This window comes from Cuculus canorus, chromosome 8 (assembly GCF_017976375.1).
Source record: "Cuculus canorus isolate bCucCan1 chromosome 8, bCucCan1.pri, whole genome shotgun sequence".
Taxonomy (NCBI): Eukaryota; Metazoa; Chordata; class Aves; order Cuculiformes; family Cuculidae; genus Cuculus; species Cuculus canorus.
The window spans coordinates 2,578,142-2,604,719 of NC_071408.1; the positions used below are offsets into that span (position 1 = coordinate 2,578,142).

At 43.3% G+C, this 26,578-nt stretch overlaps 1 protein-coding gene across 1 annotated transcript in view; it reads left to right on the forward strand.

The window, feature by feature from the left end:
• Positions 1-26,578, forward strand: part of HMCN1 (hemicentin 1) — a 196,802-nt gene that overhangs the window by 94,605 nt on the left and 75,619 nt on the right. The window contains exons 27-44 of the mRNA XM_054073595.1: positions 225-355; positions 1,028-1,175; positions 1,676-1,802; positions 3,063-3,217; positions 5,867-6,145; positions 7,232-7,513; positions 7,816-7,924; positions 8,490-8,659; positions 8,869-9,023; positions 9,805-9,928; positions 11,445-11,546; positions 13,666-13,842; positions 16,277-16,428; positions 17,196-17,319; positions 20,875-21,050; positions 21,360-21,456; positions 23,495-23,617; positions 26,252-26,413. Coding sequence (XP_053929570.1) covers positions 225-355; positions 1,028-1,175; positions 1,676-1,802; positions 3,063-3,217; positions 5,867-6,145; positions 7,232-7,513; positions 7,816-7,924; positions 8,490-8,659; positions 8,869-9,023; positions 9,805-9,928; positions 11,445-11,546; positions 13,666-13,842; positions 16,277-16,428; positions 17,196-17,319; positions 20,875-21,050; positions 21,360-21,456; positions 23,495-23,617; positions 26,252-26,413 — 2,793 coding nt within the window. The remainder of the gene's footprint in view (positions 1-224; positions 356-1,027; positions 1,176-1,675; positions 1,803-3,062; positions 3,218-5,866; positions 6,146-7,231; positions 7,514-7,815; positions 7,925-8,489; positions 8,660-8,868; positions 9,024-9,804; positions 9,929-11,444; positions 11,547-13,665; positions 13,843-16,276; positions 16,429-17,195; positions 17,320-20,874; positions 21,051-21,359; positions 21,457-23,494; positions 23,618-26,251; positions 26,414-26,578) is intronic.

Here is a 26,578-nt window from a genome sequence, read left to right on the forward strand (position 1 = left end):
GTTTCCATGAGGTTCTGTTATTGGGAAAGAGAAGACTGTTGTGATCAAGAGAAGAAAGGACATGGGGAGGTATATCCAGATCCAAAAGGCGAATGGAAGCATTGGGGAGAGAGTAAAAGTGTCTGAGAAATTTAGATTAGAGTGGCCTTTGACTTGGAGGGAAGAAGGAAGCGGGAACTCACTGGAATAGAAGGCTTAATACATGACTTTGAACTTTCTTGTAGTGCCTCCTGAAATCAGAGATCAAGACAAGGTGACAAATACATCTGTGGTTGTTCATCACCCTGTAAGTCTCTTCTGTGAAGTGTCTGGTAATCCCTTCCCAGTCATCTCCTGGTACAAAGATGATGTCCAGGTATGTACAATTAACCTATTTGAAGTAGCATCGCCATCATCAGTCAGTTTTTTTTGTGTTACTTTTGAGCGCTTGGTACGAGAGCACATTTAAAATAAATACTTGCACATGTCGTTGTGTGTATTTAAACTGCACTGAGAACACCCACACAGAAAGGCAGCTAACATGCGGCTAATCCATTAGTTCAGCTGTTCCAGAAGTCAAAAGTGAAGTCTTTATTTATCAGGAGTCCCCTGGGAATCAGCTGTAGCAATCTCTGAGCATTGTAGATGCCAGAGTCCTTGCAGGAGAGACCAATAATGGTGTTTTCTTTGTTTTGTAGATGGAGAAATAAGAACTCTTGGATCCTTAGGATTATCCTTGAGTCCAATGCTTCCAGTTGTAGCTGATAAGTGGTAGTTCAAGATGAGGAGAGAGCCCTTTATGCACTTTTGTGACTGACCATTACTGATGGACAAAGAATTTCTGTGGGTTTCCCACTCTCTATTGTACTTTGAGCTACAAGTCATATTGAACAGATTGCAGAGGTTGAGGAGATTAGTGCTGAAACTGAAAGGAGGGGAAACGGATTATCCTTAGACTAAAACTACCATTTTCTTATAAAAATCCAGCTGTGATATTTGGCTGATGTAACTTGGCTCACATACGGCTAATGTCTCGGGTTCCTTTAAGGTTGTGGAAAGCAGCACTCTCCAGATTTCGCACAACGGGAAGATATTGAAGCTCCTTAAAGCTGCTACTGAGGATGCCGGACAGTATTCATGCAAAGCCATAAATGTAGCAGGAAGTGCTGAGAAGATATTTAACCTGGATATCCTAGGTTAGTTCTGCGTTTTGGGCTTTGTTTTTTTTAGTTGGTTGGTTGGTTGATTTTTTTTAAGATGGAGATTTGAAAGGCACTTAATATTTAAGAAGCCAATAAATTTCAACTCCTTGTAAACAGATTCTTCCTCTCGCTGCCCATTAAATGTCGGCTGCGGAAGCACTTATTAATGATGACTTTTGGATACTTAAAATTTGCCATTCATCTGGTAATACAAAGTGCTGTTTTTCCTTACTGGATTTTGGTTTTCAATACTTTGGTTTATATTTTGGGTGTACAGTGGTCTAACGCAGGAGTTATTTTACGTCCAACTCGCCGGCACAAGGGGTGGAGGTGCTGTCATGGTAGAAATAATGTGATCCAGCAGGGACTGTGCAGTGAAAGCTAAAGTTGTTTCAAGGGGAATAGTATGATCCACTACTGTATTTCTTCTAGTTTCATAACATACCTTCCCTGCCTAAGTACCATTTTTTCCTGTAATGTTTGTCTTTTACAAGTTCCACCAAGTGTAATAGGTGCTGATGGCCCCGGTGAAATTGCAGTCATCCTGAGCCAGGAAGTCAGTCTGGAATGCAGAGCCAAAGGCTTCCCTTTTCCCGACATACACTGGTTTAAAGATGGCAAGTGAGTACATTATGGCTTTCATGATTGTGTCCCTGAGAACACAGAAGTTGCGCAGCAAGCACTGCTTTTGGCTACATAGCCTTAAGTTCTTGTCATAGGGTACAATTTGTGGTGATGTGAGGTGGTTAAGTTTTTTAACCAAAAGCTGTCATCCTGCTTTTCTGTGTGAACTGTCTTGTTACTGGCACTTGCAGGGCAGATCTACAGTGTTTGGATCATGGAATCATAGAATCGTAGAATAATTTGGGTTGGAAGGGACTTTGAAGCCCATCCAGTTCCAAGGCCCATCCAACCTGGCCTGGAACACCTCCAGGGATGGGGCAGCCACAGCTTCCCTGGGCAACCTGGGCCAGGGCCTCACCACTCTCACAGTGAAGAAATTCTTCCTTGTGTCCAGTCTAAATCTGCCCCTCTCCAGTTTATACCCCTTGCCCCTCGTCCTGTCACCACAAGCCTTTGATTGATTCTTGGAGCCCCTTCAGGTCTGAAGCCAGACTTCAATTCTTGAACCAACATAAACGTCACCATTTCTTTGAGTTTATCTTGTCTGGATTATTTTAAACTTATCATTAGTTAAAATATAGTTGTTTTGCTGACATGATTTTTTTCATTGGTAGACAGCACCTATGTCAAACATTTTTTTGATCCACTGAAGGTTTTAAAACATTCAAACCCTGTGTGTTTCTGTTCTTCACCTCATCTTCCAGGAAAGCAAACCAAGAGAAGAATTCTTGGTGGCTTAAATATTTGCTGAAAACCAAAATGGACTGTAAATGTTTTTAAGTGGTGTTGGTGTTTAAGGATATGGTTCAGTGTAGATATGGGCTGGGACTCCCAGACGTGCTGATGGGACTATTCCTTACTGTTTGGTAGTGATATGTAGACACTTTCATTTAGTCAATGCAGACATTTTGTTACTAGAAAAGGACTTGTCATGACCTGAGTGGTTAGAAAAAGGAACTGAGATGAGGAGTAGGACTCTGGCTCTGATCCTGGCATCCTGAGTGACCCGAGTAAAGTACTTTTGTGTTTAGGTTTCTCAAAAACACTAGGAATAGTTAATTTTAGTAGGGAATAGTTAATTTTAGTAGTTTTCGATTTAAGATGATGGTTTGGATTGATGGCATTGCTCTACTGCTAAATGATGCTCTTCAGTGGTACAGTTACTGCCGTTAAAAGGCCTCTTATTATTACTGTCAGTTTAAACTAAAGTTGAAAGGATGGGGTCCTCTCTGTGAAGCAAAATTATCTCTATTCCAGGCCTTTGTTTGTGGATGATCCCAATGTGGAGCTTCTGGACAAAGGTCAAGTTCTACACATAAAGAACGCTCGAAGGATTGACAAAGGTCGTTACCAGTGCAGCGCCACCAACACCGCTGGCAAGCAAGTGAAGGAGGTCAAGCTAATCATCCTCGGTAAGTTTATAGAATGCCTGATCCTAGAAGATCCATTAATTTTACTCATAAGATTTATTTTCTCAATGGAGATACTCAGATAAATACAAATTAAGGCTCTGATCCTGCAAAATTTTTGTGTAAACATAATTTAATACTCGTGTGTGCACAAAGTGATCTTTTTGAGCGTTTATACGTATCAGGCTCCGTGTGGATGAAGTCTTTGCAGAGTTGGCCTTGAAGTGATTTAATTGGTGAAAGCCAAAAATCTTGAAGGGCCTTCTCAAATTTTGCTGTTAATTAGTTTCAACTGAATTATATCATTATCACTTTGGCTTTGTTATTTTTGATCTGTCTTGAGGAGGAGAAAATGAATCAGAAGACTTTTGTTTTAATACGCTCATGGTCTTGTTTTCCTTAACCGAGTGGTAGGATTAAACTCAGGAATAAGTTCGTGTAAAAGTATAAAATAAAGTGCAAACCAAATAAGAATCAGACCCAGACAGTCTTTGAAAAGAATGTTCCAGATGATGTTCAAGTAGCGTGGTGTCATCTTCCTTAAAGTGGTGCAAACGGTGGTCATTTAAAGCAAGTGATGTTATTTATTGCAAGAGGGGAGATAACAATGTTAACGTTATTAATTTTGGGAAGTTTACAGCACAATGAGTGTACTTTTTGTGTTTTTACAAGCAGTGAAGTCTTAGCAAAGACATGGAGCACAGACAGTTCCTCTGAGGACTGTAGATAAGTTTGATGCAAATTAGGAGATCATTAGGGAGAGAAAGAGGGGAACGTTTAATCTGATTCTATGAAGACTTCTTCAGTTTGGAGCACAAAGAACATGTGAAGGCCCACTCAGACCTGAAAGCTGAGAGGGCACAGTGCTAGCAGGAATTAGGGGGAAACAAGTGTAGAAATCCATAGGCAAGATAACGCTCTTGTGCCCACACTGTGAAGGGCAGGAATTGGAATCGGTGAGCCTTTAAGCTGATGAGTCCTCATTCGCTGTGGAATTTTGCATCTGAAGGTTGTATGTCTTTTGTTCTGGTAACTGCAAACTTATAATGCATTTTTTCCCTCATGTGGGATGTTTTGAAGGACAGAGTAGCCACCCGCACAGAAATATGCCGGCACATCAGTCACAACGAAGTCTCTTTCCATCAGGAACAAGGAAAGCGCTGTGAGGACTCACAGGGGATTGTGGCTGTTGTGAGATTAGAGGAGTAGAAAGCCCACAGAGATAAAATCTTCTCAAATGAGCAGACCTTACTTGAGGTTCTTCAGAAGAGAGAGATGAATTTGTGTCAATAGAATGGAATAGCTCTTTACTTTTAAATTTATTATTAATCCTGGCTGGACAAATGAAAGCCCACAGAGGAAGTGAGGAACCGTGATGCTAATTCTTGCTAGTTCTTACTTTGTTTTAGCCGTTTAGCCCTGCTTTTGGCTTGGAGTTTTTTCCTAAACACTGTATTAAAACCATTCCGCATCTCTGTCGAAGAAAACATTTGCTGTGTGGGTTTCAAAGTATTTATAAGTTTCTGTATTCTTGCACACAAATTATTTGATTAGGAAAATACTTTGTCAGGGTTTGATAATCTGCAAGACCCATCTCAGAGGAGCAGATCCGTTCACTGACACCGTTGAACATTCTTGTAGTGGCATTTTAAATCAACACCATGGAAGTCAGTGGAAGTCTGGGATATACTGAGCATGTTTGGCAGCCGAGGAGTTAATGTGTCTGCCAGATGTGTCTGGTGCTTTCAGCAGTCTTAAATTTAGCTGTTGCCAATTGCACTGTGTTTTTATTACTTCTACAGAGATTTACGAACTCTTTATATTGGCTGATACAGGAGAGCTTGTTTGCTAGAAATATCGGAGCGCTGGTGCCTAGCGAGGAAGGGAAGTGACTATGGGCCAAAGGTTTCAAAAATAGGAGCGTAAAGCTAGACTGTTCAGCTCCTATTTAGTCTCAAAGTAAGTGACTTCATCTTGAGAAGTTTTGAGTGCCGAGCAGTTCCCACCAGTCGTCGTGGCTCTGGGATGTATTTGGTGTTTCCAATAGCAGGTTGCTGTTGCTCATTGTGAGGATGTGCCTCCCAAAATACACAAGGATTGCTCTTTCTTTACTCCTTGGAGACAGGGAAGAGGCAGAGCCATGTCTAAATGCGTTGCGGGAGGCATGGAGGCCCAGCTCTCCGAACTTAGCACGTGTTGGAGCCTGGAAAGGGAAATTTTTCCAGGGACCTCTCGGGAGGCAGCAGTGCTTTGCGGTGCCACTTGCTGTGAGTTGTTTCTTGACTGTATAGTGGCCCTTAGAGGTTACATTCCGTTTATGTTGTGTTCTCTTTGTGCTTTCGGCTCTCAGTGTGCCTCAGAATTGTACAGGCGATGTATGGCTCTGCTGGGAAAAACTCAAACAACAACAGCAGGAAGGGTTGGAAGTCTGATTAAGCTAAAATCCTTAGTTCTTACCTGTTCCATTCTTACATCTTTCATTCTTTGATGTTTCACTCTTACATCTTTCATTCTTTGATGTTTTACTCTTACATCTTTCTTTCTTTGATGTTTCACTCTTGCATCTTTCATTCTTAGGTGTTTAATGTGTTTTTACTTTATACAGCCTTGTGTACTAAGGCTTTAATACTGCTGTTTTGTCTTCTGAAATAGTCCCTCCGAGTATTAAAGGAGGGAATATTACCACAGAAGTGTCGGCGCTTCTTAACAATCTTATAAACTTGGAATGCGAAACCAAGGGAATCCCTGTTCCTACTGTTACCTGGTACAAAGACGGACGCCCCATCATTTCCAGCCCCCAAGCTCTGTATGTGGATAGAGGGCAATTCCTGCAGATACCTCGAGCCCAAGTGTCAGATTCCGCGAAGTACACTTGCCGTGTGACCAACACTGCTGGAGCTGCTGAAAAAAATTATGATGTGGATGTCTACGGTAAGTGAGAGTTTATTGAACTTGGTTATTTGCCACGTTGCAGGAAGCGTGTTTTGAAAGCTCTTCTGCCATTGTACCGTGAGCCTTTCCGGCTTTTCCAGGGTGAATGGCAGCCGGTGCCCGTGTTTATAGACTGGTGTGCATTAGTAGGGCTGTGCAGACGGGGCGTTACACCCTGTGCTTTGTGACTTGCAAAAAGCTCTTGACTTCAGGGGCCTTGATACCATGTTTTAGTGAAGTATCAAGTTGGCCCCTCAGTACAAGAAAGACATTGAGGGGTTGGAGCACGTCCAGAGAAGGGCAAGGAAGCTGGTGGAGGGGCTGGAGAACGAGTGTTACGAGGAGTGTCTGATGGACGTGGGGTTCTTCGGTCTGAAGAAGAGGAGACTGGGGTGGGGGGACACCTCCTCACCCTCTGCAGCTCCCTGAAAGGGAGCATTTCTCCCAAAAAGCAAAGAGATAGGATGAGGGAAAATGGCCTAAGGTTGCACCAGGTGAACTTTAGATTGGATATTAGGAAGTATTTCTTTATCAGAAGAATAGTGAAGGGTTGTACCGGGCTGTCCAGAGAAATGCTGAAGTACCCATCCCTGGACGTGTTTAAAAAATGAGTGATCGTGGCACATCGCAACATGGTTTAGTAGACACAGTGGCGTTGGGCTGACGGTTGGACTGGATAAGCTTAGAGGTCTTTTCCAGCTTTAATGATTCTCTGATCAAAGCTGTTTCTTCTCCGTGTATCCTTTCTCTTTCTCACACGAGCATGCTGAACAACACTTATGTGAAGTACCCACTCTGAGTAGGACCTTTAGTGTACAGTTTTAATACCTTTAGATTTAGTTCTTCCACCTCAAAGTCCTGCAGAGCCTCTCTTTTATACAACTGGTCAGTCTTAAACTACGTCATTTCTCTTCTCTGCTTCCCCTTTGTCTTGACTTGCCCCCCCGGCAGCAAATTCTCACGTGAAGTTGTGTGTGACGATGCCATATAGAGCCAAAGTGGGTGGAAAGGAACTAACCCATTTGCTCTTCATACATTTTCTGGTTAATAAATAATGACTTGCGATGTGTTTTTTCCTTTCTGCAGTTCCTCCGGTGATCGAGGGCGATGCTGGCACAGCCCAGGACAGACAGGTGGTTGCTGGCGATTCGCTGACGTTGGAGTGTAAAGCTGCAGGCAACCCTCCGCCTCTCCTCACCTGGTTAAAAGATGGTGTGCCCGTGAAAGCAAGCGACAACCTCCGCGTTGTCTCTGGTGGGAAGAAGCTGGAGATTCTGAATGCTGTTGAGGCCGACCGGGGCCAGTATTTGTGTGTGGCCACAAGCATAGCTGGAGAAGAAGAAATCAAATATGCAGTTGAAGTCTTAGGTGTGTGAGCAACAGAACTACTGATTTATCAGATTTCCACAAATCTAATAAACAAGAGGAGGAGCAGGAGCTGATCGTTTTTCTGTGGAGGGGATGGCAGGAAGATGTGCTGGAGGAGGGTTGGGTTGGACATAAGGAGAGTAATTTGAAGCCACAAAGTATCAGTGATGGACTGCAAATCTGTGTGTGTCACAAAGTGAGATAAATAACAAGATTATTTTTTAATGTCACTATTTAAGGTAGACTTTCATGATGTTTCTAATGTGTAAATGTTCCTGTTGATGGATTTTTCTCTCTTACAGTCCCACCATTTGTGGAAGGTGGGGGTGAGCTCCTGGACTACATTGTGATTCTCCATAGCCCTTTGGAGTTGGATTGTTTGGCAGCAGGGACGCCCTCTCCAACCATCACGTAAGGGGATTGCTGTCGCAGTAAGGGAAAGAAAAAAATCTATTGATTGGTTAGGTGAGCTTGGAGGGAGTCTTTATGAACTACCCGTGAAATTTAGTGATGGTTCATATGTGGAGGACAAACACCTGCCTCCTCTGAAGACAACGTCAGACACACGCGTGGCAGGACCAAGATTTTGTTTTAAAGTTGTTTGTTGTGTTGTGCCATTCTTTGTGTCCTGGAAATTAAGGGAGATAAGAGCTGACAAAACTCTCATTCCTTTGCTAATGCAACTGTATGGTTTTCATCTATCACCAGTGACTGCTGTTGCTTTGGAGGTTTCTGTTTGCCTCTGTTGGTGGCATCTGCTTTCTCTACTGCTTCCGACTGTCAACGTTTCTGACTTTGTCTTTAGTTCCTGTTCTGTATACTCCCTTTTCCTGAGCCTGTGGCACTCAGAAAAGCAGAGAACTACCTGACAGCTCCAAACTTTCCTAGAAATTCTGTTTAATAGAATTGTACGTATTTTAGAAGTGCTGTTGGTCTTATTTCATAGACATCTGAGATTGTACTTTCTTTTCGGTAGGTGGTTGAAAGATGGTCAACCGGTTGAAGAGGGAGCTGGAAATAAGTTCTTACTAAATGGGCAAAAACTTCTCATCTCTCAAGCCCAAGTGTCAGATACTGGCCGGTATAAATGTGTGGCTGCAAATAAGGCGGGAGAACATGAAAGGGAATTTGATGTTACTGTGCACGGTAGGTTGCTCAGGAGGTGGGAGGGGAAGTAGCAGTCTGCCTTTGTTTTAAATTGCTGGCAAGAAGGTGCTCACGTTTTCTGTAAATGTTTATTTGTATTGGTGGGTTGAAAAACTGGAGATGAGAATATATGAAATGGCAGTAGAGCTGCTCTTATTTAAATGTGTGTTCAAATGATACTTTGTTTTTGTTTCTGGTGCTTCTTCCAGTCCCTCCAACCATCAAACCAACTGGGACTTCCGAGGGAGCTGTGGTGATACACAAGCCTGTGACTCTGCAGTGCATAGCCAGTGGCATTCCCAGCCCTTCTATAACCTGGTTAAAAGATGGTCAACCTGTAAACACAGCCAGAGGGAATATAAGAGTAAGCATTATTCTTTTATGGGATCCAGACCATGAGAGAGAGTTACAGTAAATCATACATTAGTTCTTTTTTCCCTTCTACTTCCCTCTTTTGTAATACAAAGATGCTGAAGATCCATCCTAGAGAGTGATGGACTTTCTACCTGAATAAGATGGTATCGCAGATTGAATAACAATGTTTAGTAGACTGAATCCCGTTAGACACCACCATATCAGAAGAGTCCGTGACTGTAAATTCAGCAGCAGACTCTTTTCAGTTGTACTTTGACCTTCAAGGTATGGTTGTCTGCCAGTTCCGAGGTGACTCTTCCCACTTGTCACTGTGAGGCAGGATTAGGTGGATTTTTCTGTAAGCGCTGCCGTTGCAGCACCTACCTGTACGTTCCCTTCTTGCTGTGAGATCCTGACTTTCAACGAGGAACTCTTCCCCGTGCTTGCATGCTGCAGGGGTTTGAGCGCTTGGCTTTGGTTTACTTCAGGCTGGAGCAGTTTTGGACATCTTGTGAGCGGCAGCTCTCTCTGCCTGCAGCCCCCTCTTCACTTTGCTTGCCTGCCCCTCTGTTGTCTAGGTCTTCTTATAGCTCTACAGCTAATATCCTGACATCCCAGGAGCACTGGATTCTCTGAACTACCAAGATACCTCGTGCATGAATATTAGCCCCAGGTTAGAGGAAGGAGGAGACTGGCTGTATTGAGCGTAAACCTCTGCTTTGCCGTGATGCTTAGCAGCTCCTCCTGAGATCGTTGTGTAAATTGGTTCCCTGCTCTCTGTTTTGGTACAGCTGGAGTCTTCAGGCCGTATTCTGCAAGTTGTCAAGGCCCTGCTGGAAGATGCTGGCCGATACACTTGTGTGGCAACAAATGCTGCAGGAGAAGCCCAACAACACGTTCGGCTTCACGTGCATGGTAATGATGTTTTTGCTTCTAGTTAGAAGCTACACGTGGCTGTTGTAAGGCAGCTCTTTCACATCTGTATTCCTTTCTCTTGTAAGCCCTCTGGCATTTTTGTCTTGTCTGCACATCCATCTTTCAGTTTTCTTTCTTGGTCCCACTCCATCAGTGAGAAGTCAGGACAGAAGCTGTCTGTCTTGGGATTTCACCTTTCTCTTGTGGTACTGAGGATCACAGAAGTGAGCGTGTGATCCCAGTTCACTCTTCTCTTCAGAGGTATCCCAGAAGGCCAAATGCGTTGCCACTAACCCATTGCTCCAAAGAGTACTTTAGGTTTCTAAATCAAGATGTGATGCATCACTACTGGCATTATTAATTTTTTCCAAGTTTTCTGGGGATAGTGGTACTCCTTGTGACCGTGCAATGGGGAAATTTTATAGAAATGACTTTTCTGAGAAAGAAACATTCTCTTATGAGGCGATTTTTCAGACTGTTTAAAAGGAATTATTTTGCAGCTAAATAAAATATACAAGCAGTGAGGGGAAACTTGAGCAGCTGTTGTTTGCGTGTGAATTTAATAAACACTCCGCCGTGATTTGCAGGCCAGTATTTGCCTCAGCATCCTGGTCACGAAATATTCTGCAGTCTTGGTGTAATGCAGTCCTCAAAGGATAAGGGATATGTGGGAGTGCATTGTGGCAAAAGGCTCATGATAAGTATGATTCTGTTGACTTCCATGGCCAGACTGAGGCAGTAACTGGCAAATGTTAAACCAAAACAAACAGCAGTTGCAGTATCTCCGTGGATGAGACTTAGAAACCGCACTCATACTGTGATAATTGCATCACAGTTGAATTAGAATCATAGAATAGTTTGGGTTGGAAGAGATATTAAAGATCATTCATTTCCAACCCCGCTGCCATGGGCAGGGACACCTCCCACTGGCTCAGGCTGCCCAAGGCCCATCCAACCTGGCCTGGAATACCTCCAGGATGGGGCAGTGCCATGCTTATAAATATCTTTTTTGCTCTCTGTCTTCATGTTTCAAGTGTTGTTATCTGGTGTTTCTGTCATGTTGCAGATTTACAGACTTCGAGTAAGGTAAAGAGCTTTGCTTTGTTAAAGTCATATAGAACATTCAGTTGAATATTAACAGTTCAAGTGAGGTGAGCTTGCCACGTTAGAAGAATGGTGGGGGGCTGGAACGGGATGATCTTTAAAGTCCCTTCCAACCCAAACTATTCTATGATTCTGTGATTCCTGCAAGTCCATTTTAAGTGCTATTTTTCCTGAAAAAAATGGAAAGTAATAAAAATAATAACTCTTAACACTAATGAAGTTATACGATTAGAGTTTTCCTGTTTCAAAGACAAACTTCCTTGAGAAATTCCTCAGTTATCCAGTCCTCAGTTGAAGCTTGTGCAATTCCTTGCCCAAGGTTTCCTAGAGGCACGCTTGCTCTCTGATGGGATGTTCTGTTAGCTGGGTGGCTGAATTAATGAAAACCTCTGATGCCTTTTTCTTTCCCCAGAACCACCCAGTCTGGAAGATGCAGGGAAAATGTTAAATGAAACAGTGGTGGTGAATAATCCAATCCAGCTTGAATGCAGAGCGACTGGGAACCCTCTGCCAGGTATGCACGTACACCCGGAGAACGTGGAGCAGATTTGAGAACAGGTTTTCACTTTTTATGGGTCTTTTGAAAATAGTGGATATGCTGAATGTGAAGCGACTTCTGTGGGTTTTAAACGCTGGATAATGGAAAATGGGAATATGTGATTGATGTGGAGTAAGTATTGAGGTTAATATGAGAAGGGAGCAGCTCTTTATCAGGGATTGCAGGGACAGGGTGAAGGGGGACGGTTTTCAGTTGAAAGAGGGAAGATTGAGATGAGATCTTAGGGAGAAATGTTTTCTTGTGAGGGTGGGGAGGCCCTGGCGCCAGAGCAGTGGTGGCTGCCCCATCCCTGGAGGGGTTCCAGGCCAGGTTGGATGGGCCTTGGAGCCCCTGATCCAGTGGGAGGTGTCCCTGCCCATGGCAGGGGGTGGGACTGGATGGGCTTTGAGGTGCCTTTCAATCCAAACCAGTCCATGATTCTGTGAGAGTAATTGTCTCTCTTAGTTATTGCACGGCAAATTTTGTGCAACTAATATAGCAATTTACTCTTGTGCTGATGATAGTCCCATGTGCAGAGGAAAGATATTAATAAATTTCAGATGATCATCCAGGTTCACCTTCTTTCCCTTTTTAAGAAATAATTCTCATCAGTGCATTACTTCCTATTATTTTCTGGAATCATTTATACCTGTATAAAACAAAGTTGGAAGTTTTTGGGGTGTATGTAAATTTTTATAAAACCACGAAGCTGAGATGCATTTTTTGGCTGAGATCATCTTTTGGCTCAGATGCAAAAATGTCCTCAGGTTTTGTTGATATAAAATTTTCTTTTGGAGCAGTAGGAATTTTCTGGGCTTTTATTTTCAGCTTTTCAGTCACCAGTTACGCTTTGATTTGGTTCTTGCATCTTGATTTTGTAAACTCCCAGGTGGTTCAGTTCAATGTAGCAATGCCTTGGGGTAAAAGGTGAAAAGAATTCTGTATATCATATTATTGCATATTTTTAAACAGTTGCTGTTGACTTTGGTATGAGATGAATAAGTAAGTATGCATCGTGTGATGACTTTTTATGCCTTCACAATGTTTTTTTTCCTTAAATACGTCATAGAATGCCAATGTTTTGGGGTGATATGAAGTTCGAATGAGATGGCCCAGCTCCCTGTGAGTTGAGCCTTAGATGTGTCCAGAGTAGAAGAATCCACCACTTCCCTGGGATGATTATTCCAATGTTTAACTGCACTCATGGTGGAAAATATTTTTCTGGAATCCAATTGGAATCTCCCCAGCAGCAACTTAGCCCCATTACCACTTCTCTTTTCCATGTGGCTCCTTGTAAAAAGGGGGGGGGTCTCCATTCTCTTGGCAGACACCCTTTATGGTGCTGGTACGTGGTAATAAGATCTCCCCTAAGCCTTCTCCGCTCAAGGCTGAACAAACCCAGTTCTCTCAGCCTTTCTTCATATGGTAGATTTCCCTGTCCTCTGATCATCTTAGTGGCCTTTCCTTCTCTGGACCCGCTCCAGCCTGGCTGCATCTTTTTTGCATAGCGAGGACCAAAACTGGATGCAGGACTCCACATGTGGCCTGACGAACACTGAGTAGAGTGGGATAAAAACTTCTTTATCTTTGCTGGTCATGCCTTTCTTGATGGACTCCGGCATCCTGCTGGCCTTCTTTGTTTCTGCAGCGCACTGTTCACTCATGTTGAGCCTGTTGTCCACCAAGACCCTCAGGTCCTTTTCCACAGAGCTGCTCTCCAGCCAGGTGGAACCCAGTCTGAGTTGCACTCTAGGGTTATATATTCCCAGGTGCAAGACCTTATACTTCTCTCCATTGAGCTTCATAAGGTTCCTGCTAGCCCTCTCTTCCAGCCTGTCCAAAGGATGTGGTGCCCACGGCTAATCGTGTCAGGTTTGCTCTTGAATTCTGTAGGCACAGTCTGTATTTTGCACAAATGTTAAGCGTCTCCTCATTTTCTATTTACTTTATAATGTTATTAATTACGATTAATATTGCTTTGTAAATGTTGTTACGTATCTGAAAGCTTAGATGCAAAGTTTGAAGACTCTTTGATCCCGTTGCTTGTGATGGGGGTACCTTTGGCAACTCTTCCGTCTTCCCTTTCATTCCGCAGCTATCACGTGGTACAAAGACAACCGTCCGCTCCGCAGTGCTGCCAGTGCCTCTGTCCTGAGCAGAGGGCAAGTTCTGCAGATCGAGGGCGCTCAGATCTCCGACGCCGGCGTTTATAAGTGCGTGGCTGTCAACACAGCAGGAACAGCCGAGTTGTTTTACAGCCTTCAGGTTCACGGTAAGGGTTGTAACCTGTAGAAGGGCCACCTACACGCACCACCTTTGCTCTTTTTGAGTTTCAAGGCTGCTTCTCAGCCCTGCCACCTCTCATCACACCATCGTACAGAAAGGGTTTCAGCAGAGGTCAGAGGGGAGAAAGTTTGCTCTTCTGTTTGTCGGCGCCGTTAGAATGCATGTTTTGCATTAGGAAAACAGGATAGGGGAAGTCAGTTCTAGGAAGAAAGAGCAGCAGGACCATTTTTGTGGAAAAAGTATTTACGTTATCGCTTCAGCAATTTGGAAGGCCTTGCAAGGCTGGGGTTTGCTGTAGATGACTTTGAAGCTCACAGTAGATGAAGAGAGGACACGGATCAAATGCTCTTTCATAATCCCAGAGTTTTTAAGAAAAATATACTGTCTCTTAGAAGATGAAGTGGAAGTGTGGGTGTTTGCAGACGTGAAGCACCTGATCAAAAGCCAAATTGGAGCTTTTCCACCGATTTCAGTGGCTTTTGGATGGGGCTGTACTCCAAATTCTTATCTCTGAAGCGTGCATCTGCGTGTAGCCGGTTTTCTGTGGGAGTCTTCCATGCAGAGCTGTGGCTCAAATTTGGCACTGTTTCCCCAGCTGAGATGCTCATGGAATATGTAGTTCCTATGGATGTTAATTAACAGATAATGAGTTGAGCAGTACGTTTCCATGGGATTAATGACCATCCTGGGAGAAACTGATAGAGACATGGTCAACGGCAATTAACTCCACCCAGTGATTAATACCCAGGAAAGATTTAGAGCCAAGGTCGTGATTCTGGTTAAACCGAAAAATGAAAAATAACTCTTCTTTATATGCGTGTGTTTTTATGGGTGGCAGAGTTTCAGCGGATATGCCTGGAGTTTTCTAGGGAGCTAATACTTTCTGACTTAGACACATAAAATCGTTTCCCCTTCCAGAACAGAATATGTGCAGTTGCAGCCAGAACTAATTGCATCAAAGGAAGCTGAAACACCTATCGATGAACCCACTTAATTCAGCTTGCGTCGTGCCAGGCTTACAAGGACTTTTTTAACTTTACCATGAACAGGTTTATCATCCAGTTTCCTTCGATTTTATGAGCTGGAGAAGAGAAAACTTGAGGTTTTTCCCCTCTTAATAGAGGAAGTAAGAATGACTGCTTAATGGAAAGCAGGCTCTGGAGTGTCCTGTATGGAAAGCTGTGCAGCATCGACTGAAAGCCTGCTCTAGATTTCTGTATGGCGCTGTGAAGGAGCACCCGTGTTGGGTGATTACTGGCTGTACTCAGCCTCTGTTGTTAGCAGTGTTGTGGATACAGTAGCTACAGTAGAAATTATCACATCACATTTGCATTAAAAACAATGCCTGAGATACTACAGCCTCAAGACTGAATGAAACCAGGCAGGACTCCTGAAGGAAGCAGGTAGAATTCCGGTTTAGTATACACGTGTGATGTCATTGGATTAATTTTTTCCACTTCTTTCTCACCGCTATAGCTTTTACAGGCGGTTGAGAACAATGGGTTCTGTTGGAGTGAAATGGGAACTGTGTGCATATGCGTAGGGGGGAAAAAGGTTATAAAATCACACTTGCTTTTTCTCTGTCATTTCTGCTGTTACTGGATCTATGAGTAGGCAGTTGAGTTGCAGGCTGTTAGAGGCTGCTGACTTTATGAATGAATCTTACTTCAGCACAGAATTTTGTTTTCTTCCTCCCATAGGATATATGTGAGCGGATCACACCGTTCTCATCTCTTTCTAAAAGTCATTTCAAGTTTAAGTTTTGCACTAACACTGACTGCAAAGCTGTGTCACTGAGTTGTTTGTGGTAGGAGCAAATAATATTGTTTTGATTCTCCCAGTGAGTGAAACACCTCCCTTCTTTTAATACTTCTTGTCTCCTTTTTATCGTAGTTCTAAAACTTTGCTGAACTGTACACTTAGAGTAAGTGTTTTGAGGTGTTCCTTTAAGATGGGTTTGTCCTCAGACAGGCAGATGGTCTCATCTGCTAAATGTTCACATCTGCTCTCCATGCTCCATTTGTAGTTCTGTGTATGTATTTTCTTCCTGCAGTTTATACGATAAACTTTATTTCCTCACACTGTTCATGCCTTTCACGAGGTGTAGATGGAATATTGTAAGAGTTTGAGGGCATATTTCCAGGTGTTACGTTATGGTTCCTGGGTTTCACAGCTGTCCCCTGGGCCCAGCCCTGCTTCCCTTGCTCACAGAGCTTTCATTAACATTACCTGCCTGCTTAGGCAAAGAAAGAGTGGGATTTGGCATGGAGCAAACGAGTTCAGTGGGAATACCATGAGAAATCTTGCCAACAGTTTGCAGGAAGAGAAATAACATCCAGAAGTAAGTGGCCCGTTTGATTTTATTGAGGTTAATACTCTTACGTAGCTGTTTCAGCTTGGTTTTGGTTTTTTTTTTCCAGTCCCGCCATCGATCTCTGGCAGCAGCGACACGGTGACGGTGGTGGTTAATAACCTGGTACGGCTGGAGTGTGAAGCAAGAGGCATCCCTGCGCCGATTCTGACATGGCTAAAAGATGGAAGCCCTGTTTCCAGCTTCAGTGATGGACTGCAGGTACTGGGATCAAATCCCTGTGCTATTTCCTGCTGTGATGGGAGAACGTTAAACCGGTGCAGTTTAATGGAGCAGAATTTGTTAGAGGTTTTAGAATGAAAGTTTAAGGCTTTTTGCTTTAGGTTATTGATGCAATTTGAGCTCCAGTAATCACTGTGCGTATTAGAACGTATGGATATATTGAAATAAGATGGTCCTTTAAGCTGATTTCGTACTGAGTAACAGTTTGCATTGACAAATGTTTCACTTACGGCAAGAAGAGGAAGTTGAACCATGTTCCCATGCCAAAGAGATCCATAGAGCTCCAGATCATGTAATATCTCATTCCATGAAATAGTAAGTTGGAAAAAAAGAAAGACTGGTGATGCAGAGAGATATTTTAGAGTTAAAAGGAGAAGGCATGGTTGTTTTTTGAAAGGTAATTCTGTGATCCGAAAAGAGTGGAGAACTTTATACACCACGTGAACAACTCAGGGCACAGAGAGGAGGTGGGACAGAATGTTGGAAACTGGTAAGAATGAGGAATATCCAGGTCCTGTGAAGACGTGTGACTGACAGGAGTTCCCTATGGAGTTGCATGAAGTTAGGCTGCTTCTGCTTTTTCAGGTCTCGGAGAGCAAGAAATACAAGGAAGAGCGTAGGGAGCAGAGGGATGGTAGGAAGCAATGGCAAAAGAAGTATTTAGGGTTTAGATGAAATCTAATAGTTCTTTCTGCTTGTTCTTTGCACTGAGGTGTGTGTTCTCCCTGTGTCTGCTTGTATTGCAGGTTCTGTCTGGGGGCCGAGTCCTGGCACTGACGAGTGCTCAGATCAGTGACACAGGAAAATACACTTGTGTGGCAGTGAACGCTGCAGGCGAGAGCCAGAGAGATATTGATCTCAGGGTTTACGGTGAGATTTCCTGACTGATCTGGTTTCGGTGATGATAACTATTATTGAAGCTTTAGTTAAACAGGGGCTTGGAGCCTCTGATCGAGTGGGAGGTGTCCCTGCCCGTGGCAGGGGATGGAACTGGATGGGCTTTAAGGTCCCTTCCAACCCAAACCATTCTGTGATTCTTCTTTGTATCCTCGAAGAAATGTAGCTGCAACAGTGAATCTACAAGTTTAATGCATAAAGGCTTATTTATAAATGCTAGGAGAAAATACATGTTTTTCTTTGGGTAAAAAAACATGTAGATCCTGCAGGCAAAAGGTATTATTGGGGCCAGAGCGCAGCTGCCTTTATTGGACTAGAATGGGTCAATGCGAGTTTGCCATACAGCTCTCCAGTTTCTGTTCTATTTTCAAGACCTTGCAATGCCTGCCTAAATGGTTGTGGCTTTTGTAGTGCTAACAACAACGCTGCAGTGAGCCCAACCAATCGGTTTTGTCTCTTCCCAGAAGCGGGGAATGTATCGATAGCTTCTGCACTTTCAGTTTTCCACATTACAGCAATAATCTAATTCTGAAGTCTTTTTGGCTGAGCTCATGCAAATTCATCCTTCCTTCTGGTTTCTTCTAATTTGTATGAGCTTCATCCTGATCTCTTGTGACTTGTGTAAGGCGCCTTTTCATATTGCTTTCTTGGTGATCACTGGTGACGTACAGATACCACAGAGCTTGACGGACTGCCAGGAGGAATGCCAGGGAGTTCGCCTGCAGCAAGTTTTCAGTTTCCCTGGACAGCTCGGTGGTTTTGTACAGTAATCTGCCGTTTCTTTTAGGAGTCTTATGGTATCAGATGTGGAGACAGAGGGTTTGGGGATTGAAGAACCAGTGTGGTTTGGCCTCTACTTTCAGTGGGTCAGTGGAGAGAGAGTTGTTTTGGGTCTAACAGTCTCTAGTTTTATGGCAACATAAGCAGAAGTCTGGAAAATCTTGCAGAAGTTAGAAGGTTGGATGTTTTCTAAGGTGAATAAGAGCAGCTGGCCAGGTTATTGGGGTTTGGGTTTGGCTTTCAGAGTTGGCTTCCCTGGAAATGCGCTGTGGTTAGATGACTCGTGACTTGAATCACGGCTACTTCTTCATCTGCGAGGGGCAGTTTAGGAAGTCAGGACTCTGGCATCACAAGCAAGCGCAGGGTTAACGTGGGCTGGAAGGTTTAATGTCTACAGCAAGGAATATCAAGGTCCCTTTTGGAGTTTGAGGGCAGATGTGTGTGTACGTAACCACACAAGAGGCATGGATGTATTTATTATTTCTCTTTTATTCTCTGGAAGCCCTGTCCATTTTTTGCTAGGGGTAGAAGTTGTGCATTTAATATTACTTTTGTATTAGAAGCTGACCAGAGTTGAGCTCAGCTGCAGGGCCATCTTGAGTGAGGCTCTAACCAAAAAGGAATATTACTCCTAAGACTTGCCTCATGTGGATAATCTAATTAAGAAGTCACAGGAGGAAAAGAAAGAAGTCCGCAGTTGGAGCAGAGATAGTTAGAAATCTGCGGTGTGCTGAGCCAGCCTAGGAATTGGAACAATCTGGGTAACGTATAGGTACCATGAGCATAATTAGATGAATTTTAAACCCTATTCCTTCAGAAACAAATGCTTTAGCGTCTCTCTCTGTTTCATAAACTCAGTCTCCTTTTGAACACGTTTCAGTTCATTTAGCTGAGAGGAAGAGTAAATGGTGGAAAACTATTTGGAGGTAAATTTGCCTTCTGCGGTACTGGGTCAGCTTCCAACTTTCAGTTCCACAGCACTTGTAAAGGCTCTGAGCCTTTGTGAATTCTATTAAGAGAGATAAACAGATTTTTTTTTCTTCCGTTACTGTATTTCTTATCCACAGAGACCAACTTTTTCCCTTAATTGTTTCCAAACTGTGAAATCAGCCACTCTGCTTAGTGCTTCCCAGGCAAGGAAAACAAAGCTTTATTGTTAATGTGATTTTTCAAGGCATATTGAGAACTGTATTGCTGGTTGCTGAGCACCACTTTTGGGACATCTCCCACGTGCGAGTTAATTCAGTATCGTTTGTTCCGAGGGAAGCCCAGAGCCTTTCTCACAGACAGTCGCGCTGCTTTCCTCCTTCTTACCCCAGCGTTTTGTGCAGTCAGACTGTAATTTCTGGAGCAATGGATTGCAAAACTAAAAAGGGGAGAAAATGTGATAATAAAAATTCTTATGTTTTACCAGTTCAACTGTTTTTGGGCCAACTGTTCAATCTTAGTACACAACAAGCCTAAAAATCTCACTGGATATGTGTAACCAGACAAAATAATTCTTGCTAAGAGTGTTTTGATTTTGTAAATACTTTAATTGCAGAGCTAATGTTGCATTGATGTCAAGACTTTGTAATGAACATGCTTTGTGTTTTTAAATAACGAGAAAGGAAAGGAAAGGATTGTGTTAAGGCTTTAAGGGTATGTGTGCCATTAAGGGCGTGAACAGGAATGCTTGAGCAGCCCACTAAGAACCCATATAGAATGGTTTGGATTGGAAGGGACCTTAAAGATCATCTAGTTCCAACCCACCTGCCATGGGCAGGGACACCTCCCACTTTTGTATAAGCTCATCTTGTCAATCTCATATTTCTTCTGTGTTCTTTTTGACTCCATCTATGAGTACTTTCCCCATGAAACTCACTAACATGCTGCGTTCCAAGGTTTAATTCTCAGATGCCTTCTCAGTTGCTTTGCCTTTCTAACTGTGGAAATATATAATTTTAAAAACTGGAGGGAAAAATGCATCTTCTTGAATTTTGACGCTATTCAAGAAGAGCTACAGGCATTCAATGTAAAAGTTCAGAAGCGTTTTTTTTCCTTCTGTGCAGAAAACATTCATTCTCAAAGCTGATTTTTCTACCCTATAATTTGGAAAGAATAATCTAGTAATGAGGCTATCACTGAAACATTAGTACACATCTAAATATAGTGCTCAGTGCCCACAATTGCAATAATTAGCTATAGATACCACACAAACCAGAGAGATGATCAAGTAATTGGAGATTATGGCTTGATGATTAAGGCATTAACCCATTCACTTGGCTGGAACCATATAAATTCTCATTCTGTCTTCTGTATTTGGACAAAATTCTTCCCAAAGTCAGAGCTGTCCTTAAAACCAAGAATGCATTTTCGGCTTGTGGGTCTGATTATTATCTTGTGAGCCTTTTCACTCACCAGCTCTTATATTTGTTAGCAGGAATATACTTCACCCTTCTTTAAATACTGGTGATTTTCCTCTCTAGTTGTATTTCAAGTATTTTTTTTGCTAGTCTTGGCTTATCTATGTGATTTCTTTGTAGCCAATACCTCACTGACATGTATCCTGTGGAAAGTGTACAGGAAAGTATATCCTGTAGGTAACAATGATTAGTCCAGTGTTTTTTGTGACATAAAGGGGATTTAAGTTGTGTGTCAGAAGGATATTAATGGCCACTTTGTTTTTATGAATTGAAGACTGTTAACTCCACAGTACGTTTAAGTCCGCGATGCCTGAGGGTCCTTTGTTTTGATTTATTGCTGTAGTTCCACCAAACATCATGGGAGAGGAACAAAACGTCTCTGCGCTCCTCAGCCAAGAAGTGGAGCTCCTCTGCCGCAGCGATGCTGTTCCGCCACCCCTCCTGACGTGGCTCAAGGATGGACGGCCGTTGCTGAAGAAGCCAGGTCTTAGCATCTCTGAAGATGGAAGCGTGCTGAAGGTAAACTGGGTGCTCTGGCTGTGGTGGTGATGGCTTTCTGGGGAACATACCCACTGTGAAGGCACCAGATACTCATCAGGATAGCGTTAGGACCTCTGGTGCGATAGAGAGTGGTGGGTGAGGGGTCTGTCACCTCCTCATTGTTGAACCCATCTAGGCGCTTGTGTATGGATTCTGCAGGAGTGATACTCTAGTATTAATATTTAGAGAGACGGGTGTAAAAATAACAATCGAAACGTGAACAGCCTCTCCTTGAAATTCCGTGTATAATGATGTAAGAAGAAATCCAGGTTTTCGTTTTCTTCCTAGATTGAAGGAGCTCAAGTACAGGACACTGGCCGTTACACTTGTGAAGCGACAAATGTTGCGGGCAAAACTGAAAAGAACTATAATGTCAATATTTGGGGTAAGATTTATTAAGCTTTTTCCAGGAATGGGAATTAAGCTTAGACTGAAATTATGATGTGAGATACTAAAATCCTCTGTAGTTCATCAACCCTTAATTGCTGAGGGTCATGCAGGGAGGTGTTATTCCATTTGCTGTAGTTTAACAGCCACGAGAAAGTGCTCATGTTTTCCAAATAGCTTTGGTTTGGTTCTAAGTTAATACTAGCTACTTTGTGGGATTTCATCAGGCTGAGTTTGAATGCGTGATAGTAGTTTAGAACTATAACGTTTCATATCCATAACTCCTGTTTGTGCACTCTAATGCCATTTAAAATAACCCAGCAACTTCCCACTCTCTGAAATGCTGAAGCATGGAAATTCAGATAAATAAAAGCTGGCTTAGCTTTGTTTGCTGCTCAAAGTTATCAGAGCTGAATCATAAAAATAGCTTTAGTGAAATTTTTCTGTGGCTAGGCGATGAGTGTGGCTTAGGACGTTTATATGAATAATTAATTTTGAACGTGTTTTCTGCACTGTTGTTTTCTCCCCACGTGCAAATTAAAATGTGCCTTTTTTTGCTAGTACAAATTAACTTCCTGCTTTGAAATCACAGCACTAGAATTATCTAACGTGGTTTATAATGATAAAACTACATTTTTAGCACAGAACTCTGTCACTGTTTATTAAAAAGAAACGTTCCCGCTGTCGAAATTAGAGGTGGGTGTTGCACATGCAGGCCCGTGCGATTTTCCCATGCTAAAACGGATGTGCTCTTACTGTGCGTATCATCTGCAGCCCTCATCTCTCCCTCCTCAGATCTCTAAGTTCTCTGGTGTTGTAGAGGACCTTCACTACTGGAGGGATGTGGATTCATTCTTTTGTGCCATCACAGCAGGGGTTTGAAAGGAGGGATAATTCTTTGCTAACTAACAGTGTTGATAGAATAAGCGTAGCGGAAACCAAAAGCTGCCTGTGAAAGTCAGCTGTGAATAACTGTAGAATTACAGCCTTCGGTTCTACCCAGGGACCAAAAGTCCTGCTTGCTGTATTTTTAAGTTTTAAATCCAGGCAATGAGCGCTCCTGAGGACTGGGAAACCCAGAGAGCAAACTCTGGTTCCAGGACCCGGCCTGTGTGTTCGATAGAGAATGGCATAAGCATTTGGACTAGAAGCAGGACAGATAAAGGTTGAATCCAGCGTTGACAGGGCAATCAAGCCCTTTGCAGTCAGTCTTTCTGAAACCCATACAACTGGTTGCTGCTCAGTAAAGAGTTTCAAGTGTGAGAAGGAGAAGCTGTGTGTTCTCATGTGCATTAAGAATGTGCTGGAGGAGTTATTCACTAATGAGGTTTTGATTCAGCCGATGTTCTCCTCTTTCTTTGGTCTCTCTTCAAGTTTTACCTACACTATGTTCATCAGAAGAAAATGGTTCCCCCGTTTCAGTTCCCTAGCGATCGAACCGAAGTTCGTTAAGACTTTGAGAGAGTGCAGCCAAGTGGTCCTGTTTGTCCATAGCTGGTTTCTGGTCACAAAGCTGTAGGGCAAAGCCGGCACTGCTGCAGTAGGGCATCAAAGGGAGGATGGGCACCCTGCTTCCGTAGGACATCAAAGGGATGGGATTCTTGTCGCTGGATGCACCTGCCAGTGAGTGGCTGCAGGAAAAAAAATCAAGGTGAAAACTGGAGTGAGGTTCAAAAGTCACTTTCTGACTAGTGATGATATCTGTACGTTTATGAGCTAAGGCCATGAGCAAGGCAGGCTCTTAGACTTGGAATCTGTTCCATAATTCACAGAAACTGCTTTCTTCTGTGAAGTCTGTTCACAAGTCGGCCAGAAATGGAGCTGCTGCATGCAGGCTGGAAGGATGGATGCAGTCATTCACAAGTCCGTTCTGCCCTGCCCAGGGTCTGGCTGCATTGCCATAATATAATATATACAAACCTTCTAATCAATTCAGAGCATAACGAGGCAAACTTGTGTGAGGGTCATGTGGGTCCTGCTGTTGGCTGATAACATTTTTGTTGCTAATGCTGCAATTATTTGGCATTTCTTTTCAGTGTCACCAAGCATTTATGACTCAGATGGTGTCTCTCAACTGACGGTGATCGAGGGGAGCCTGATAAGCCTGATATGCGAGTCTAGTGGCATCCCACCACCCAGTCTTACCTGGAAAAAAAATGGTGGGTAACTCTCCCTCAGCTGTTTTATAAAGCAAACATCATCTTTCTGACCTGCCAGTTTTCCTTTGTTACTGTAAACATTTCAGATGGTGCGTTCTGAGAAGCTGAAGCATGCAGCTATCCAACCAGTCCTGATACAGATTAAAATGAACTACAGGGGTAGATTATTCATAGACTCATAGAATAGTTTGGGTTGGAAGGGACCTTAAAGATCATCCAGTTCCAATCCCCTGCCATGGGCAGGGACACCTCCCACTGGCTCAGGCTGCCCAAGGCCCATCCAACCTGGCCTGGAACACCTCCAGAGATGGGGCAGCCACAGCTTCCCTGGGCAACCTGGGCCAGGGCCTCACCACCCTCATGGTGAAGAAATTCCTCCTTCTGTCCAGTCTAAATCTGCCCCTCTCCACTTTATCCCCATTGCCCCTCATCCCATCCCCACAAGCCTTTGTGAACAGCCCCTCCCCAGCTTTCTTGGAGCCCCTTCAGGTACCAGTACTTCTCTCTGGCTCACCACTGCTTGGATTAGATGTCATTATTCCCCAAGATGTGCAGGAGGAACGCAGTGAGGAGATTCCTGACATAAAAATGGGAAGTTCATAGATGTTAGTGAGGCACTTAACCCCTCTCGACGTGCTCGTTTACCACGGTGCAGCGAGACAGCATCCAGGCTTATTTGTGGATCCGAGCGAGCAAGGCTGTAAGTTACTGTGAAGTCCTGTCTTGCGGAGTCGAGGAAGGGGCTTTGCCCTGGGATCCGCTGCCTAAAGTAGATGTATCCTCAGGGTTATTTTGAAATTTGCAGCTGTGGCATTCTTCCAAGTGATAAAAATGCTTCCAGCTTTAGTAATTCCTTTTGGGGTTTTACTCAACCTTTCTCTCATCCCATCTTAATATTTAAGAGTAGGAATCACACCTTTTTTGCTTTAGGGGTTGAAGTAACGTTGGCAGACACTTTCTTATGAATCAGGAGACAAAAGCAGGTGCTTTTAGCACATTGTGTTAAACCTGGGCACTGTTGAAGACAGAATATTAGACAAAATGAGATGAGCCATCCAGCATGGTAATTCCTGCGTTAATAATCAGTCTTACCTATTCATCTGTTTTTTTTTCTGGACAGCACAATTCCGTGTGGTATGTGCCTTAATTAATTTGAGGCACAATACCGTGTGGTATGTACCTTAATTAATTTGAGCTTGTGGAAACAGCAGATTTTAATTACAATTTTTCAGATGAATGAAGTTTTCAGAGAAAATGAGGTTTATTTGCTTATTTTAAACCCTGTCTTCTTGGAAGCCAAAAAGGCGTTGCGTGACACGTTCTGCTGGCGTGCTGCAAGGCTGAAGTGTGTGCACTTACATGGCAGAAGGGAAATTTAATCCTGTTGGAAAGGCTAGAAAGGCAGTTGGAAAGTAGTAGGGTTTGGAATGTTACTTGAGAGTTAGGGTTTTCATCTCCTGTGACATGTGGTGCGCTTGTTCATGGAGAGGATTTTAACTACGCCAGTGGGAAATGAAGATTGGGCTTGTAAAACTCCTCGGTAGCGGGGATGCTCGTTCCGTCACGCAGCCTCCATGCAGTTTGCCTAAGGTGAGGTCTTCACAACTAAAAATTCTGCTCATGGAATGCAGTGTAATTTTGCTGTCACGTTTCTGCTGAGGATTTCCTGGGCAGAAGCCTGTGCAGATGTGCCTTGGGAAGACTCAGTTCTCTGTTTCTAAGCACTGGCTGTGCTGGGTGAGAAGATTATATATGTGTGTGTGTGTGTGTGTGTGTATATATAAAAATACGTGTATGTATTATATATACGTGTTTTTATACATATAAATATGTATATGTATTATATATACGTGTGTGTGTATATATATATATAAAACGTATACGTATTATATATGAATTATGAGAAGAGAAGGCTCCAAGGAGACCTTAGAGCGACCTTCCAGTACCTGAAGGGGCTACAGGAAAGCTGGAGAGGGGCTGTTCACAAAGGCTTGTGGGGATAGGACGAAGGGCAATGGGGATAAACTGGAGAGGAGCAGATTTAGACTGGACATAAGGAGGAATTTCTTCCCCATGAGGGTGGTGAGGCTCTGGCCCAGGTTGCCCAGGGAAGCTGTGGCTGCCCCATCCCTGGAGGTGTTCCAGGCCAGGTTGGATGGGCTTTGAGCAGCCTGAGCCAGTGGGAGGTGTCCCTGCCCATGGCAGGGGGTGGAACTGGGTGATCTTTTAAGGTCCCTTCCAACCCAAAACATTCTATGACTGTATGTGTTTTATATTCTCTATCTAATCTCTAATATATATTTTTATATATTATATTAATATGTTGCATATTATATTTTTATATAAAGTGAGTTGGATTTTACTGAAAGGAATTCCAAATCTGCTGCTCAGTGGAAGTGTCTCGGGCTTTCTGGGTGGCTGTGAGCGTGGTGGGAGTTCCTGTGCTTTAGCCCAAGTTGTTGTGTGTCATCAAGTCAGCAATTAACCTGCGGAGCTCTTGGAATCCGCTTGTTTGAAGCTTCCAGCACACAGAGTGACTGCAGTGGACAACTGTGCAGCTCAGGAATGTTTGAATGAACCGGGGAACTTTGCATCACCTGTCTGTGTTTCTGTCTGAAGGAATGTGTCTTGCAGGCTCTCCGCTGGTGCCTGACCTTTCCGGAAGGGTGCGGGTATTATCTGGAGGCAGACAGCTACAGATCTCAATTGTTGAGAAGTCTGACGCTGCATCTTACACGTGTGTTGCTTTGAACGTGGCTGGAAGTGCAGAGAAAGAATACGCTTTGCAAGTGTATGGTAAGTGACCGTGGAAAATCTTGTTCATCATTTCCAGTGCTGAACTAGATTTACGTTATGGAAGTGTTATTGGTGCAGGGATGTTAAGCTGCAGGATTTACTGAGCGATGTCTGGCGATAGGACAATTTCACAGTCCTCAGAGGAGTACGAGTAATTAAAATTTG